We start from the raw sequence: 17366 nt of genomic DNA, 5'->3' as shown, positions 1-17366 counted from the left end.
TGCTAATAGCACAATTAAAGAGGAGCGTTTGCTTTTCTTTGTGCCTTTGACTTGTGTGGATTTGTCATATTGATTGGTCTTTTCTCTTGAACCTTTGATTGGAATTTCTTTCTCTCCATTCCATTCTTTCCAGTAAGCCGGAATGGCAAGGTGTGTGTGGCATCGCCCCTGATTCTGATCAACTGCAAGATGCCGTGGCAGCCAAAGATCTCTACATGTGAGTTTGGGGCAGGCGCACATATAGGCACAAAAGAGTGCTTTACATGTGTTTACAAGAACAGAAGACATTTAAAACTCGTGTTGATCTGATTCCACAATTGGCGTCAAAAATACAACACGAAAGAAACAAAAGAATGAAGATGTTTCTCAGAATCAAAGAAGGTTGAATCAGTTCATCTGGACACAACGTTTATTGACAGATAAATCTGTTTCATCACTCAACTAAGTGACCTCTTCAGTCTGAACTGACTGCAGGTATCCCCACCCTCTTATAAACAATACAGTACAATACAGATGCATAAGGACTGAACCAATGACCAGTTTCATATGCAAATATGGTGTGACCGTTAACTAGATTGTGGATAAGGTGAGGGACATCATTATGGAGAGGGATGAAACAATGGTCGCTTATGATGTCAAGTCTGTCCTCACGTGCGTTCCTGTTGATGAAGCAGTGGAGGTAGTCCATATGAAATTACAAAATGACCCCACCCTTAGAAATAGAACCACCCTTAACACTGACCAAGTGTGTTTGCTCCTGAAACTGTCTTCAGTCCACGTACTTCACATACAGGGGGCAGTACTATAAGCAGAGGCATGGGTGTGCTATGGGTTCCCCAGTCTCACCTGTAGTGACCAACTTGTATATGGAGGAAAGTGGAAAAGAGGCTCTGATGTCCTATCCAGGGACACCACCTAGCCATTGGTTCAGATTTGTGGACGACACCTGGGTTAAAATTAAATCTCAGGATGTAGCACATTTCACTGACCACATTAACTCTTTGGACAACCACATCAAGTTCACCAGGGAGGATGTGGTACATGACAGGTTAGCCTTCTTACACTGTGAGATTGCAGTTGGTGGTGGGGAACATTTGATTGTTGATGTTTACCGTAAACCAACACATACTGATCAGTACTTAAGGTTTGACTCTCATCATCTACTGGAGCACAAACTAGGAGTCATCAGGATGCTGTACCACTGAGCTGACAACTCCCCCACCGACACAGCGGCCGGGGAAGGGGAGAATTCCCACAGTAAACAGGCCCTGGTTAAATTTGGTTATCCTAACTGGGCGTTTGTCTAAACCAAGAAGACAACCAATCTAGTCCATGGGCCATACGATATTTCGGTACACTCAAGGTGGCAAAACTTACTTATAATTTTTGAAAGGATCAATGTCTGTAGATGATATTTTGGTATGATAACCATTCCTGAGTGGCAGCTGTATCACAGTTATCAGCTCATGAAGTTAACCACCCGCTAAACTAAATTGCATTTTAGACGCTGGTGCATATCCTGGTTTAGCCTCATGGTCAGGACATTTTTCAATGTTCTATAATATTGTCTTTGGTATCATTTTAAAGGGGACCTTCTTAGCTTTCATTCAAGCCCTGTTGTGGATATTTCTCACAAATATAGAGGTCACTTGAGCTCTTCAACCCGTCAATAACACACATCTTTCTGCAATGTTCGCCTAAACTATATACTTTCTTTTAGCCCTGTGGCATCTAGGAATATCAGGGACACAAAACACAAAAACTGGAATACTCACAGGACTGTAAAGATTCAGGAAATGTATAATATACCCATACTATTTCATTGTGTGAGGTGATTGTGAGCCTTAAATGAGAACTAGACCAAAGCCAGTTAGGTCACAAACTGGTCTCTATACATTTGTTTAAATACACAATCAAAATACATGATAAAAAGGAATACCATAGTGAGGTAATGAACTATTTTAATATTTTAAACAACATTGACATTTACATATACTTAGTCAATGATACATGTAATCCCATATCATTAGTGGGTATATGTAATGGTAATGGGTAGGGTAATGGGTATATGTGAATATGGTTACAATATTGTTATCAAGCTCTGGGTAACCAAGTCCAGAATCAACATCCTGTGCATCAATAGACTACTACCACAGTAATACCATCAGAATCATCACACTGTCATTCATCAAACTGCTCGTTTCTCTCATCTGACTCCCCAAGTTCAAAGTCCAGTTCTGGACCATCCTGCTGTTTTTGGTTACTGCAGGTCTGTAACCTGCACATGTCTGTGCATGGAAGTCCATTTGACAGGCACATGCAGCTTGGCATTTTGCATGAATGCACACACTTGCATGTTAGCATTTCCAAGACCACATCTGGTGCAGGTGGGGAGCGCATCCAGTAAATGGCCAGCTTGCCTTCATCGTCTGTCCATCCATCCTCAGTAGGGCTTGGCACCACAGAGTTAGCCTGCAGACAGCACTTCCATATTGCTGCCTGATAGTTGGCTCGTTGAACATGCATAAAGAGACAGTCTCTACATGGTGGCAGCTGGCTGGACTCAACCTCTCCCCTTTTGGTGCAGAAGAGCTGGTAACGCAGTTTGTTCACCTCAGCAGTGCTGCTATTAGCAACATACATCCGACAGGTGAACTGCTCAATTTTCTGGAACAGCTCATCACTCACATTCCATGTCTGTCCCAGTTGACTAAAAGTCTCTTGGCAGGAAGTGTGCTTTCTCACTATCTTCAGGGCATTCAGCTTCCCTCGACCAGCGAATGCACTGACAGTGTCGCAGCCTGTGAAGGCATGTAAGCCAATTAGGCTGTCACAGATGCTGTCTCCAAGTGAACTTGCCAGTTTGGTGATGTCGACAAACCGTGCGCGGTTCTGAGTCCCACACTTCTGGTAGATGGGACAGGTGATGTCCTTCTGGAAGCCAAGACAAAGCACCATGACATCAGTGTCCTCAGCTGTGATGATAACTGACTTTGAGCCCGCATTTGCTGCATGCAATGCATGCAGGAGCAGACGGGTGTCAGCTTCTTCATGTGTGGAGTGCAGTTCTGCTGCTTCCTCACACCCATCTTCTGTCAACTTGTAGCAGGTTTCCTCACAGGTCATGTACAACACCTTGCCATGCAGCATAGCTCTGTATCGTGGGAGTTTCCACTCTTCCACCAGAAACTTGATGAGACTGGTCTTGTTGGAGGAACTGCACAGAAATTTTCTCCACTGCTGGACGTGGTGTCCCGCTGCAAGATTCTTGTACTGGAGAGTGATGTCTCCACCCCGGTTCAGTCGTTCAGCATCTTTGATCGAAGTCTGGTGATAGACATCAAAAACAACATCAATCCTCCCACTCTGTGCTCCCTCATGGAGGACCTGGGTCAAGGCTGACTCTGCCACCTGTGTAAAGGTTTTGTTGTTGCCATTCATTTTTTGGACCAGGCTCATCCCATCAATGATGGAAGTAGATGGGATTGGGATGTCTTCTGCAGGAGATACATTCTTTTCAAGCTCTCTGGCAAGTGCAGCCTTGTTTGTTTTTCGTAAGGACCCATCAGCATTTGCCAGTGCCCATGGTAGTGGGCCCAATGGGTAGGCAAGGACATCCTTCAGATTCACCTTCCTGCTTTCAGCCACCAGGATCATGTGACTGAAAAGGTTTCTATCTGCCTTCAGAACCACATCCTGTGCTTTCTTTCCATGAGCTTGTTTTGTGCTGACATTGGAGAATGTTTTCAGACTTTGCTTGGTCATCTTGTCGTGGAATTTCACAGGTGGTGGGTCTGCATCTAACCTTGTTTGCTGGAATGCTTGGTAGGCCTCTTCTCCTTTCTCAAGAGCTCTCAAGAGATCTATGGTCACATCAGGTGGAGCCATGTTGCCAGTGGAGAGGCTAACCAAATCAATCTCATCAGGGGACATAGGATTGAGCCAGTTATTCTCCATAAGGTCGATGAGAGACTGGACATCTGCTTCATCTCTCTTGATCCTTGGACTCCTGTAGATCTGGATGAGACCATTTGCACCTGCCTTGACCTGTCAGGTCTCTCAGCTGTCTGAGGTACATGCTTCTATACTCAGCTGTGAGATAATATTTGGTCACAGCTCCTGGCTTCAAGCTGAATCCCTTTGTCCCTCCAGCTGTTTGGGTGTCTTTGTTCACCGTTTCTTCTATAGCTTGGTCAACAGGGATTCGGCCAAAGGGATTGGTGGAGCCCAGTTGGACTGAGAAGCCTCCTTCCATGAATTCTGTGTACACATCTGGGTGTGTGATGGGCAGCTCAGACATCTGGGCGTAGTAGTAGGGGAGGTAGCGTGCATAATTCATCCTGTCATAAGCAAAGCACCATGGGATCATTGCTCGAATGCTAGCCAAGTGTAGCATCCAGTCTCCCTCTCTGGATGCTCGGATGAGCCCCAACAAGATTTCAACCATGTCCAAATAGGACATCCAGAAGTTCGAGAGGCTGCCGTTTCCACCTCTAAGGAACTCACGGTAGACTTCAAATAGATCCATGATGCGTGTACAAGAGCTGTTCTCGAGGACCTCCTTCAAAGCATGTTGTGAGACTTCTTTCCCAAGGCTGTCAATGGTCTTCAGTGTCTCATTCAGGTGAACCATGTCATTCCTGTGAGTTTCTTCCAACCAGGACAGGAAACCATTCAAGGTCAGTCGCATGAGAGCCTCATACAGGAGCTTGTGTAGTCGCACTGCCCTGTTGTACTTGCGGCCATCCATAACACCAGCAATTGAGCCTTCTGCAATCATGCCAGACTCAATGCAGAGGTCTTTGAGTCCAGCATCTTGGAAACGCTTTCCTATTATTGCCAGCAGTGTGCAGATGGTGTGGAATACCCCAAGCCTAACGATGATATCATGGAACTTGTCATGGGGTTTCCATGTGATCTCGACAGCCTTCGCATACAGGGCTTGGTCAAAGACACAGACAATCTTCCTCAGGCCTAAGCACTGCATGATGCTCAGTGACTGGTTAAGCACCTCGTTGACAGTAGACATTTGTGTCGCTGGAGCATTGATGGTAGGCAGATAGCCTATATTGTCGGGGATGACCGTCATCTCTCCTCGAGTCAGGATGTTGAAGCCTGTCCAGCTGCTGACTGACTGTTCTTCTTGTTGTGACATGCGTGCTAGGACCCAAAGAAGGTTTTTCTCTCTGGCAAGCTTAGTATTGGCTGCAGTATTGGCATCTGACTTTTTGCTTTGTGGTGGCCCTACCCGTTGTCCAGCATTGTAAGTTGGTAACATTGGTGGGGGTCCATCAATGCTTCTCTTCTTTGTTTTGGGAACAGTGGGCATGGGTTGGACAGGAAGTGGGTTGACTGGCTTTGCTTGCACAGCAATCCCATTGACTCTGTGAGATGTTCCCTCACCACTGACAGTTTCTTCAAGACGGTCGATATTGTCCCAGGCTAAAGTTGTGAATATGCCAGGATGGATGTTAGCTGGAAGGGCAATGCCACTCCCTGATGATGAGAGTTTCTGGAGACACAGGGCAGTGTTGATCTCTTCCATCTGTGAATAGGACACACTGTGACCAAGTTGGTTGAGGACGTTTATCAACTCTACATTTCCTGTCAACGATTTGACACTGAATGGCAGAACAATGTGCTTGGAAGGCTTGGTATTTCCACATGTCACTGCATATACTATGTCATGGCCAAATGACTGCAGAAGGCACTGCACTCTCTGGGATGCATGATCAGGATCATTTGAGCCTGTGAGTAGAGAGTACAGGAAGATAATGAGCGACTCTGGAATGGTAGGACATTCTGCTTCTGGTTTGACTTCAGGCGGCCAGGTTTGAGGAACATCTTGACTTTTAATGTCTGCTCTCAATTTGATGGCTGCTTTGGCTATAACATCTTGTGCACTGACACTTTTCAGGGTCTGAAAAGTGTCAGTGCACATCTATACAATAGTGTCCCGAGCTGGTTAATTCAAGAGGGATATTTTGATTAAACATCACAGCACTATCATTCTCCATATCCAAAATGGTCCCTGCCCTTTTCAGTGAAGTCTTACTCAGAAGCAGTGGGATATCAGTTTTAACTACTTCAGTTTCCACTTGACATTTTGTATGTCCTATTTTTGCAGGCAGTTTCAGTATTTTAGAGGAATGTACTATATTCCCATCTCCAAAGCGAAATGGTCTGCTGCTTGGAATTTCACTCTGCGCTATCTGGTTCACTTGGCTTTGACTGAGGTCTGCGACAAAATTTTCCAACCACTTTTCTCCGCATACTGTGCGGGTACATGCAGTATCAATGATAGCTGTCCCTAACGACTCAGTCAGAAAGATCTCTGATGCTGATTCAGACAGCGAGGCTTTGGTAAGCAATGTGTCCTCTACTTTTGCTGGCTCTTCAGTTAGCTTTACTTGCTCGCTATTCTTGTGGGGACAGTCCTTGGCCCAATGGAACGTGCTCTGACATACAGCACATTTTGATCGCCTACCGAACCTATCCAGTGGGTTAGTACCTTGTAACGGTGGCTTTTGTTGTCCAACCTGTGTTGTCTGTGACTCTTGTCCAGCTTGCTGCACAACGTTACTTGTTCGTTTAAATCTTCCTCGCGAGCGCTGCTCTGTGTAGAACACTTCATCTTTTACTTGTATGCCATTAGTCGCGTCGACTTGTATTTTCCCTCCAAAAATCCTCCTGAGCGCGGACTTCATTGCCGCAAACGTTAGATCCGTACACGCTGTCAGCGCCATTTGCCTACTCCTCTCGTCTAGACAAGCCGTATCCAAAAGTTTAAAAGCCAATACGGCATCGGGAAGAGTCATATCATACTTTTTCATTCTATTGTATCGCTGCTCAAAGTCAATCACATAGTCCGCCATGGACACAGAACTGTCCTTCTTGATACAGTCAAAATACGAATAAGCATCGTAAGCGCGGTCCCTCTCTTCTTTGAGAAACATTCCATCTAGTTTTGCAATTAAAACGTCCATACCCCCATCTGTATTCAAGTCTGCAGCGGGTATTTCCATGGCGATATCCCTTGCCCTTCCTTCAAGCCCCAGGACGACAGCAAGGGCCTGTTTCTTCTTATCCAGCTCAGTAACGAGCTTCCACACAGCAACTTCATTTTTCCAACTCTCGTACGGTCGGGACTCATCGAACTTCGGTGGAACTTTGTAGCTAGCAGAAGCCATTTTCTGCTAACCATCGACTGCTACCAATGTTGACTACTAAGCTTGTTCTGAATAAACACGACGTTTATCTTCAGTGAAACCGACTTTATTCACTCCATTTCTTCACGATCCCAAGCGACCAGCAACGTGCTCTCAGCATGAGCACCATCACAACTGCGCATGACAAGAGACTCCCACCTAGAAGGGGCAATACCCTGCACATGCATAACCTGACCAGAAGGGGAGCTGTCCTCCATTCCATTAACTAAATAGGGATGCATAGAGATAACATGTTAACAATTTCATAAGTACTATTTGCAATAACTAGTTACACCTGCAATTCATATTTCATACTGTCACTTTTTTTCTGTAGAAAAAAGTGGCAAGAAATATAATGTGGAATTACTGCCCTCCCGTTATTATTTCACTTGTCAGGTTTTTAGTCCTACATTCAATTTCTTGTTCTGCCCGTGAAGAATCCAGATTAGAGCGTTTATCCTCTCTCTCTGTCTCTTTTGCCTTTTGTTCTGTAGTTATGTGGGTCACGGTGCCGGGGCACGGTTCCTGAATGTGCAGAAGCTCCTGAAGCAGGAGATGAGAGCTGCCTCGCTGCTCTTCGGCTGCAGTAGTGCCGCCCTGGCAGTGCGTGGGGATCTGGAGGGGGAAGGAATCATCCTCAACTACCTCATGGCAGGCTGGTAAGCTGTCTTGTCCCAATATATTCACAAAGTTAGCTGTGGAGGCAGATTAATGTGTAACCATTCAACATGGATGAATTTAAAGGGTGTACCCATATCTTTTCATGTCCTTCTGGAACACCCACTTTTGTTGCCATTGCATTTCTGTATTGGGCCACAAGTTTCAGATGCACAAAGTGAAGATGGTAAAGTCAGCTAATTATATAAATCACAGAAAGTTGAGTCAGTTCATCTGGACACAATGTTTGTTGAGAGAGAAACGTTTCATCAATCATCCAATGCCCCTTTTCCACTGCATGGTACTGGCTCAACTTGACTCTATTCGACTCTACTGGCTTTATTTTTTGGGATGTGGTCTTCCACTGCAGATAGCATCCTCTCATGGCGAAGCCCCGCTGGTCGTTTGTGGGCGTGTTGACTAGTTTTTCCTCCCTTCTCTACCAGCACCCCACACCAGTGTTTTGTTTTCAAATCAATCAACAAAACCAACTCTAAATGTGTGCTTCACATGAACAATATTACTGTAACTAAGAGATTCACTGACAACACAATTTTTACATTGATAGATTATCAACTATAATACAAGTTTCATAAGACTCGCTTTGGCATTTCCTGGTTATAAACAGCTGTTCAATTTCTCTCTGACCAATCAGTGGTCAGATTTTATTTATATTTGAATGAATATAAATACATTTTATTCATAATTGTTTATCTTTTATTTATTTATTTGTGTTTATATTTAAATGTAAATATTTTTTTATTTTTATAATATTTTATTTATATTTAAATAAATATACATATATTTTATTTTTTTGTTTATTTATAGTGGTATTTTCATGTCACCTTTTAGTATCAGCTCAGCTCACTTGGAACCTCGACAGAGGTGGTACCAAAAAAACTAGCTGGTACCAGGTACTATCCCTAACTTTTGCCCAATGGAAAACCAAAAATCGAGTAGAGTTGAGTTGAGCCGGTACCATGCAGTGGAAAAGGGGCACAAGTGACCTCTTCAGTCTCACCTGACCGCAGGTATCCCCACCCTTATAAACAATACAGTGACTGCAGGTATCCTCACCCTTATAAACAATACAGTGACTGCAGGTATCCCCACCCGTATAAACAATACAGTGACTGCAGGTACACCCACCCTTATAAACAATATAGTGACTGCAGGTGTCCCCACCCTTATAAACAATATAGTGACTGCAGGTACCCCCACCCTTATAAACAATATAGTGACTGCAGGTATCCCCACCCTTATAAACAATATAGTGACTGCAGGTGTCCCCACCCTTATCAACAATATAGTGACTGCAGGTACCCCCACCCTTATAAACAATATAGTGGCTGCAGGTGTCCCCACCCTTATAAACAATACAGTGACTGCAAGTGTTCCCACCCTTATCAACAATACAGTGACTGCAGGTATCCCCACCCTTATAAACAATACAGTGACTCGAGGTATCCCCACCCTTATAAACAATACAGTGACTGCAGGTACCCCCACCCTTATAAACAATACAGTGACTGCAGGTATCCCAACCCTTATAAACAATACAGTGACTGCAGGTACCCCACCCTTATAAACAATACAGTGACTCCAGGTATCCCCACCCTTATAAACAATACAGTGATTGCAGGTATCCCCACCCTTATAAACAATACAGTGACTGCAGGTGTCCCCACCCTTATAAACAATACAGTGACTGCAGGTACCCCCACCCTTATAAACAATATAGTGACTGCAGGTATCCCCACCCTTATCAACAATATAGTGACTGCAGGTATCCCCACCCTTATAAACAATACAGTGACTCGAGGTATCCCCACCCTTATAAACAATACAGTGACTGCAGGTACCCCCACCCTTATAAACAATACAGTGACTGCAGGTATCCCCACCCTTATAAACAATACAGTGACTGCAGGTATCCCAACCCTTATAAACAATACAGTGACTGCAGGTACCCCACCCTTATAAACAATACAGTGACTGCAGGGATCCCCACCCTTATAAACAATACAGTGACTGCAGGTATCCCCACCCTTATAAACAATACAGTGACTGCAGGTATCCCCACCCGTATAAACAATACAGTGACTGCAGGTACACCCACCCTTATAAACAATATAGTGACTGCAGGTGTCCCCACCCTTATAAACAACATAGTGACTGCAGGTGTCCCCACCCTTATAAACAATATAGTGACTGCAGGTATCCCCACCCTTATAAACAATATAGTGACTGCAGGTGTCCCCACCCTTATCAACAATATAGTGACTGCAGGTACCCCCACCCTTATAAACAATACAGTGACTGCAAGTGTCCCCACCCTTATCAACAATACAGTGACTGCAGGTATCCCCACCCTTATAAACAATACAGTGACTCGAGGTATCCCCACCCTTATAAACAATACAGTGACTGCAGGTACCCCCACGCTTACAAACAATACAGTGACTGCAGGTACCCCCAACCTTATAAACAATACAGTGACTGCAGGTATCCGCACCCTTATAAACAATACAGTGAATGCAGGTACTCCCACCCTTATAAACAATACAGTGACTGCAGGTACTGCGGGTATCCCCACCCTTATAAACAATACAGTGACTCGAGGTACCCCCACCCTTAGTTGCAATCACAGCATTGTAAGATGGTGACAGATGTACTCTTAACCCCCCTCCGGTTCAGGGATGGTCGTTCCCTCTTCACATATATGGCCTCTTTGACTCCCCATTCAAACCAGCGTTCCTCCCTGTCAAGGAGGTGCACATCCTTATCCATGAAAGAGTGGCCACTGGCCTGTAGATGGTGTAGACTGTGTAGATGGTGCAGACTGTGTAGATGGTGTAGACTGTGGAGTCCTGGTCTGGCGTGTTAGCTCTCCTGTGCTGCACCATCCTCTTGGCCAGCATCTGTTTAGTTTCCCCGATGTACAAGTCACGGCAACCCTCCTGGCACTTAACAGCTACACTATATTGTTCTGTTTGTGTCGGGGGACCTGATCCTTGGGGTGGACCAACTTCTGGTGCAGCATGTTTTGGGGTTTGAAAGCAACTGAGACATGGTGTTTGGAAAATACGCGTATCAACTTTTCAAACACTCCCACCACATACAGAATCACCACTGGTTTACACTTAGACAGCTGTGGCCCTTCTACTCTCTCTGATTGGCTGGTTCACTGTTTGGTTGTCTTCCTGGCTTTGACAAACACCCAGTTAGGATAACCACACTTAACCAGGGCCTGTTTAATGTGGGATTTTTTTTCTTCCCCGGCCACCGTGTTGGTGAGGACGTTGTCAGCTCAGTGGTGCAACGTCCTGATAACTCCTAGATTGTGCTCCAGTGGATGATGAGAGTCAAACCTTAAGTAATGATCAGTATGTGTTGGTTTATGTAAACATCAACAATCAAACGTCCCTCATCACCAACTGCAATCTGACAGTGTAAGAAGGCTAACCTGTCATGTTCCACATCTTCCCCGGTGAACTTGATGGCCTGAACTTGTCAACAGAGTTAATGTGGTCGGTGAAATGTGGTATGTCCTGAGATTTAATTTTAACCCAGGTGTCGTCCACAAATCTGAACCAATGGCTAGGTGGTGTCCCTGGATAGGACATCAGAGCCTCTTTTCCACTTCCTCCACATACAAGTTGGCCACTACAGGTGAGACTGGGGAACCCATAGCACACCCATGCCTCTGCCTATAGTACTGCCCCCTGTATGTGAAGTACGTGGACTGAAGACACAGCTTCAGGAGCAGACACACTTGGTCAGTGTTCAGGGTGGTTCTATTGCAAAGGGTGGGGACTTCCTGTAATTTCATACGGTCTACCTGGAGTACATCTGTCGCCATCTTACAATGCTGTGATTGCAATTATTCCCCAATCCTCTGAATAGTCTACATGGCCATTGAAACTGTAGTTAATGGTCACGGTAATTCGCATATGAAACTGATCGTTGTTTTCGGTCTTTATGCCACTGTCAAAGAAAGTTGAATCAGTTCATCTCGACACAAGGTTCATTAACAGAAATGTCTCCTCACTCATCTAAGTGACCTCTTCAGTCAATAAACCTTGTGTCCAGATGAACTAATTCAACTTTCTGTGATTTCCTTCCCTGGGTTATTGAGCATGCATAAAGATAATTATGTAAGTGTTTAATACTGCTTTTTTTTTTTTTTTTTTTTATAGGATGACTGCTTTTTGAACTTTGGTAAATTCTCATATACGTGCCAAGAGAGGAAGTGTAGTATTGTTTGAGGAAGTCGGGAGTTGCAGAGAAGTATGTAGGAGTGGTGCAGGATATGTATGAGGGCAGTGTGACAGTGGTCAGGTGTGCCGTAGGAGTGACGGATGGGTTCAAGATAGAGGTGGGATTAGCAGTGGTGATGGACAGGTTGACGGATGAGATCAGGCAGGAGTCTCTGTGGACTATGATGTTTGTGGATGACATTGTGATCTGTAGCGAGAGTAGGGAGCAGGTGGAGGAGAGCCTGGAGAGGTGGAGGTATGCACTGGAGAGAAGAGGAGTGAAAGTCAGTAGGAGCAAGACCGAATACCTATGCATGAATGAGAGGGAGGACAGTGGAATGATGAGGGTGCAAGGAGGAGAGGTGATGAAGGTAGATGAGTTTAAATACTTTGGGTCAACAGTCCAAAGTAATGGGGAGTGCAGAAGGGAGGTGAAGAAGAGAGTGCAGGCAGGGTGGAGTGGGTGGAGAAGAGTATCAGGACTGATTTGTGACAGAAAGGTACCAGCAAGAGTTAAAGGGAAGGTTTACAAGATGGTTGTGAGACCAGCTATGTTATATGGTCTAGAGACAGTGGCACTGATGAAAAGACAGGAGGTGGAGCTGGAGGTGGCAGAGTTGAAGATGATAAGATTTTCTTTGGGAGTGATGAAGAAGGACAGGATTAGGAACGAGTATATTAGAGGGACAGCTCAGGTTGGACGGTTTGGAGACAGAGCAAGAGAGACAAGATTGAGATGGTGTGGACATGGGTGGAGGAGAGGTGCTGGGTATATTGGGAGAAGGATGCTGAATATGGAGCTGCCAGGGAAGAGGAGAAGAGGAAGGCTAAAGAGGAGGTTTATGGATGTGGTGAGGGAGGACATGCAGGTGGCTGGTGTGGCAGAGGAAGATGCAGAGAACAGGAACAGATGGAAACGGATGATCTGCTGTGGCGCCCCCTAACGGGAGCAGCTGAAAGTAATAGTAGTAGTAGTAGTAGTAGTAGTGGTAGTAGTAGTAATTCTCATATACAGTACGCTATATGTTGACATGTTTGGCAATATTATCAAACTCTATAGCAGCCTCAGTAAAAGATTTAAAAATTGAGACTCACATTAATGTAGCCTGCAAACCTCGTGGTCAGTATGGTGTGGAATGGATTCCTAATTTTTTCCATCTCCCATGTGGTTTGTAATTATCAGCCAGTGTTAAGTTTTGTTTTCTTAATGGCTCTTCTCCTGTAGTTTGAGCCCGGCCCACTTCTTAGAGACGTTCAGTCTTAAACAACATCCCAGCAGCAGCTGTTTCAAATATCTCCATAAGATCTTAGCACGAATAAGTTGGGGAACCGTAGGTGAGCTTCCTGTAGGGCCGCTGTCGAATAAAGAGGTGGCACTGCACGGCAAGCCAGCTGTTTTTTAATTATGAATTAAGCTATAGGTATTTTTCTTAAGTAACCAAACTTTTTAAATGAGTGCCCGAGTAAGAATTAATTATATGATCGACGACTCAAGTTAATTATTTTTAGTTGCCACTTGGAGGACACACACCAAATGTTCGGAACGGGTTGAAGAGTGCGAGACCAGGAAGTGCTGATGTGTATCTAACTAACTATCTATCTCCTCTTTGCCCCCCATCCCCCAGCCCCTTGGTTTTAGGAAATCTGTGGGATGTGACGGACCGAGACATGGACCGCTTCACTAAAGCCTTGCTTAAATCCTGGCTCTCCGCTGGACCCGGATCTCCCCTTCTGAACCATATCGGTCCATCCCGTCATGCCACACACCTCAAACACCTCATAGGGGCCGCACCTGTGGTCTATGGTTTACCAATCCACTTGCAGTAAGATTTGATTTGAGTATGTACGTTCCTGTTGTCTGAAAATCGAACTTTGTCACACATTTTTAACTGCTACCGCTACAGTCTGTACGCTATACACACATATTGCATACGAAACAATGTTGCTGCTCCTGCTTTCCGTGACAATGTAAGACTCTAAGCAAAATACCATTTATAGTTTTTCAGATATTAAATTTTACACTTGATGATGTGACCAATACGCCAGCTGTGTGTAGTTTGATTTCACTGATCTGATTGGCTAGTTCAGTCATTCCCAGAGACTGGGTGGGTCGGGACCCACAAGTGGGTCGCAGGAGATATTATTTGGGTCGCCAAATAAATTTGCAGAATTTCTTCCATACGTTTTGATTTATATCTGCAATACACCTTTAAGCCACATGAGGGAGCTTGTGGGTATGTCTACCAGGTTCCGTTTCCGCCAGAAATGGACTGAACGCTGCACCCGAAATGTGCGTTGGGTTCTCCTCTTGTACACCAGACTGGAATGTGATACTCAAAAGCAAGCAGGCCCACCTAGCACATTAGCAAGCTGCAGAGAGGGGCACAAATACGTCAAAAAGTATCTTGTTACAAGGGCCGGACCCGAATATTCGGCTAACCGGATATTTGTTTGTTGGGTATGTATTCAGTTTTCAGATTCTGGCATTCGGACGTTTTTTTCTTCTTCTTTTTTTCCCTTCCTCTAAATGTAGGTTATTAATAATGGTGAACTGCACATTGTACTATATTTATGCTTTTAAACTGCACTGTTAAAATGTAGAAATATGGACTTCCAGGTGGCGTAGCGGTCTATTCCGTTGCTTACCAACACAGGGATCTCCGGTTCGAATCCCCGTGTTACCTCCAGCTTGGTCGGGCGTCCCTACAGACACAATTGGCCGTGTCTGCGGAAGCCGGATGTGGGTGTGTGCCCTGGTCGCTGCACTAGTGCCTCCTTTGGTCTGTCGGGACGCCTGTTCAGGGGGTGGGAGGGGGAACTGGGGGGAATGGCGTGATCCTCCCATGCGCTACGTCCCCCTGGTAAATCTCCTCACTGTCAGGTGAAAAGAAGCGCTGGTGACTCCACATGTATGGGAGGAGGCATGTGGTAGTCTTCTACCCTCCCCGGATCGGCAGAGGGGGTGGAGCAGCGACAGGGACAGCTCGGAAGATTGGGGTAATTGGCCAAGTACAACTGAGGAGAAACAAAGGGTAAAAAAATGTAGAACTATAAACCACCTCAGCTTGGGTGCGTGACATCCCTCTGTCACAGCAGTGACATCACGCTTCAGTTCACGTTGGCCGTTAAAGGGAAGACAAAATGCCGAAAGAGCTCAGCTGTGCTGCTTTTATTATAGATGCGCTGCTTGTTCTATTTATTACAGAAAAATGTGTTACACTGTGTTACAATGTTTTACACACAGTATCACACTGATGAGCCTGTTGTTATGACTCTCATTAAAAGTATGGTTGTAACAGGAATATGGGTGTTCTGTATCTCTGACTCTTGTTGGGTTCAGGTTGTGAAACAGTGTTGGAACTGGCGTTGGCCCTGCCCGCTGCTCCCAGCGTATAGGCAAGGTCAAATACAGAGGATAAAATTTGCGAGCACTGAGAAATGACGATAAAGAAATTATAAAGATAAATCTTAAATTTCTTGGAGTGATTATGTGATTTCTTGCGCTTTGTCGGGCATTCGAAGCCTCTTATGATGAGCCTTAGTGTAGGTCTGAGCATTAGTGTAGGTCTGAGCCTTAGTGCAGGTCTGAGCCTTAGTGCAGGTCTGAGCCTTAGTGTAGGTCTGAGCCTTAGTGTAGGTCTGAGCATTAGTGTAGGTCTATTTATCCATGATAAGAAAAAAAAGTCACAAGCTTTTATGATGTCACAAGAAGTGCATCGATAGGGCCTCGTTCAACCAACTCCCTCAGGATTACAAACATGCATCAAATACAACAAACCTTTATGGAACATGTCTGTTTTTACTAACAAATAATACAAACAACCATACTGTAGAACGACGGCATTCCTGACAATTAATGCCTTTTATTAAATCGAAAGACATGTTGCACCGCTACACCATCCATCTCAGCTGAGAATGGAGAAATGTCTGGCTGAGTCCTTCCTGTGGCTGGGCAACTGGCTCTCACTTCCTGCTGTTGGGATTGGAAACAGTAGAGCGAAACAAGGAAACAAAGTTGTTATGAATTTACATTAAATTCAAGGTTTTTTAATATCACAAAAATATTTAAAAACATGACATGAAACTAGCTGCTCATTTATTTTTCAATTGATGAATATTCCTTTTTAATGGTTAGTTCATGACATTGCAGTTTAACCTTAAGACACTGAAGTGAGAGAAGTTTACCCGTACCCAGAGAAGATGAAGAACGGTCAGAGAAGATGAACTCGTCTTCACTCTCCAGTGGTGTTTGATGAGGCGGTCTCACTTCCTGACACAAGGCCAAGCTTTTTAGCTGCGTGCAGAAACAGGTGATGTATCCTCTCCTCTGCAGCTAGTTTGGGAGGCAACCACCTCATCTTGAAAAACAGGTGGGTTTCTGTAGCCAGGATGGCTTCATTGACATCAGCCTCCAGCGGTAAGAAGCTACTGAACCTTTTTTCAAAGCCAGCTATGGTGGCTTGCAAGATACGTGAGCAGTACCGCACGTTTGAAGCTTGCAGGTCATGAAGTTTTTTAGCCTGAGCAGCAGAGAGGGTCGGTATGAGCTCACCATAGTAGCATGAGGTCTGACCTGGAAGGCGGGCAATTACAATGGCAATGGCCTTGAGGACCCTTTAGTATTCCTAAAGGAAATTAAGTTCTACCTCTTTGAACGGCGGGTGTGGCAAAGCAGCCATGGTCTCAGGAAGCTTCCCCCAAAGAAATGTCAGCTGACTCAAACGGTCATAAAGAGAATTCCACCTACAAACGCAGGGTGTCTTCAGTTGCTGGTTGGTCAAGTCATGAGTATTTCCACATATTTTGGTCTTCCAGAGGGCTGAACACTTTGCCATGGGTAAATGATTCAGCCTGGAGAGAGTTGAATTGTCTTTAATTACCCTTTTGGCATCAGTGGTTGAACCCAAACTCAGTGTGTGGGTGGAACGCCTGACGTGAGGAGGTAGAATGACAGCACACTGACACTTGTTCTCCCTCTGGATCTATTATTACAAATGAAAGATCCTGTTCCTGCTCATCTGTCTCGTCCTGTTCCTCTGAATGTCTGTGATGCTGAACTCTCGAATTGCTGTTGAGAAGTTCGATGCATTGTCACTTACAGTAGCCACAATAGTGTCAGTTGTGAGTCCATATTCTGAATGGGTTTCCCCAGTAGTTCTGCAATGCAACTGCAGGTATGTGGACTGGGAAATCCATTGTAAAGGGTGTCGTTGCCCAGTCCCTTCTGTTGTACCCTATCTTG

General features: G+C 44.9%; 1 protein-coding gene across 1 annotated transcript in view; it reads left to right on the top strand.

The window, feature by feature from the left end:
* Window positions 1-14150, top strand: part of espl1 (extra spindle pole bodies like 1, separase) — a 36045-nt gene extending 21895 nt beyond the window's left edge. Inside the window, exons 29-31 of the mRNA XM_056300428.1 lie at window positions 134-217; window positions 7703-7867; window positions 13750-14150. Of these exons, the coding sequence (XP_056156403.1) occupies window positions 134-217; window positions 7703-7867; window positions 13750-13951 (451 nt within the window). The 3' untranslated portion in view covers window positions 13952-14150. The remainder of the gene's footprint in view (window positions 1-133; window positions 218-7702; window positions 7868-13749) is intronic.
* The last annotated feature ends 3216 nt before the right edge of the window (window positions 14151-17366 follow it).

This window comes from Lampris incognitus, chromosome 2 (assembly GCF_029633865.1).
Source record: "Lampris incognitus isolate fLamInc1 chromosome 2, fLamInc1.hap2, whole genome shotgun sequence".
Lineage (NCBI taxonomy): Eukaryota > Metazoa > Chordata > Actinopteri > Lampriformes > Lampridae > Lampris > Lampris incognitus.
The sequence above is the reverse complement of the archived record's forward strand: the minus strand, read 5'-3'. Positions and strand labels throughout refer to the sequence as shown.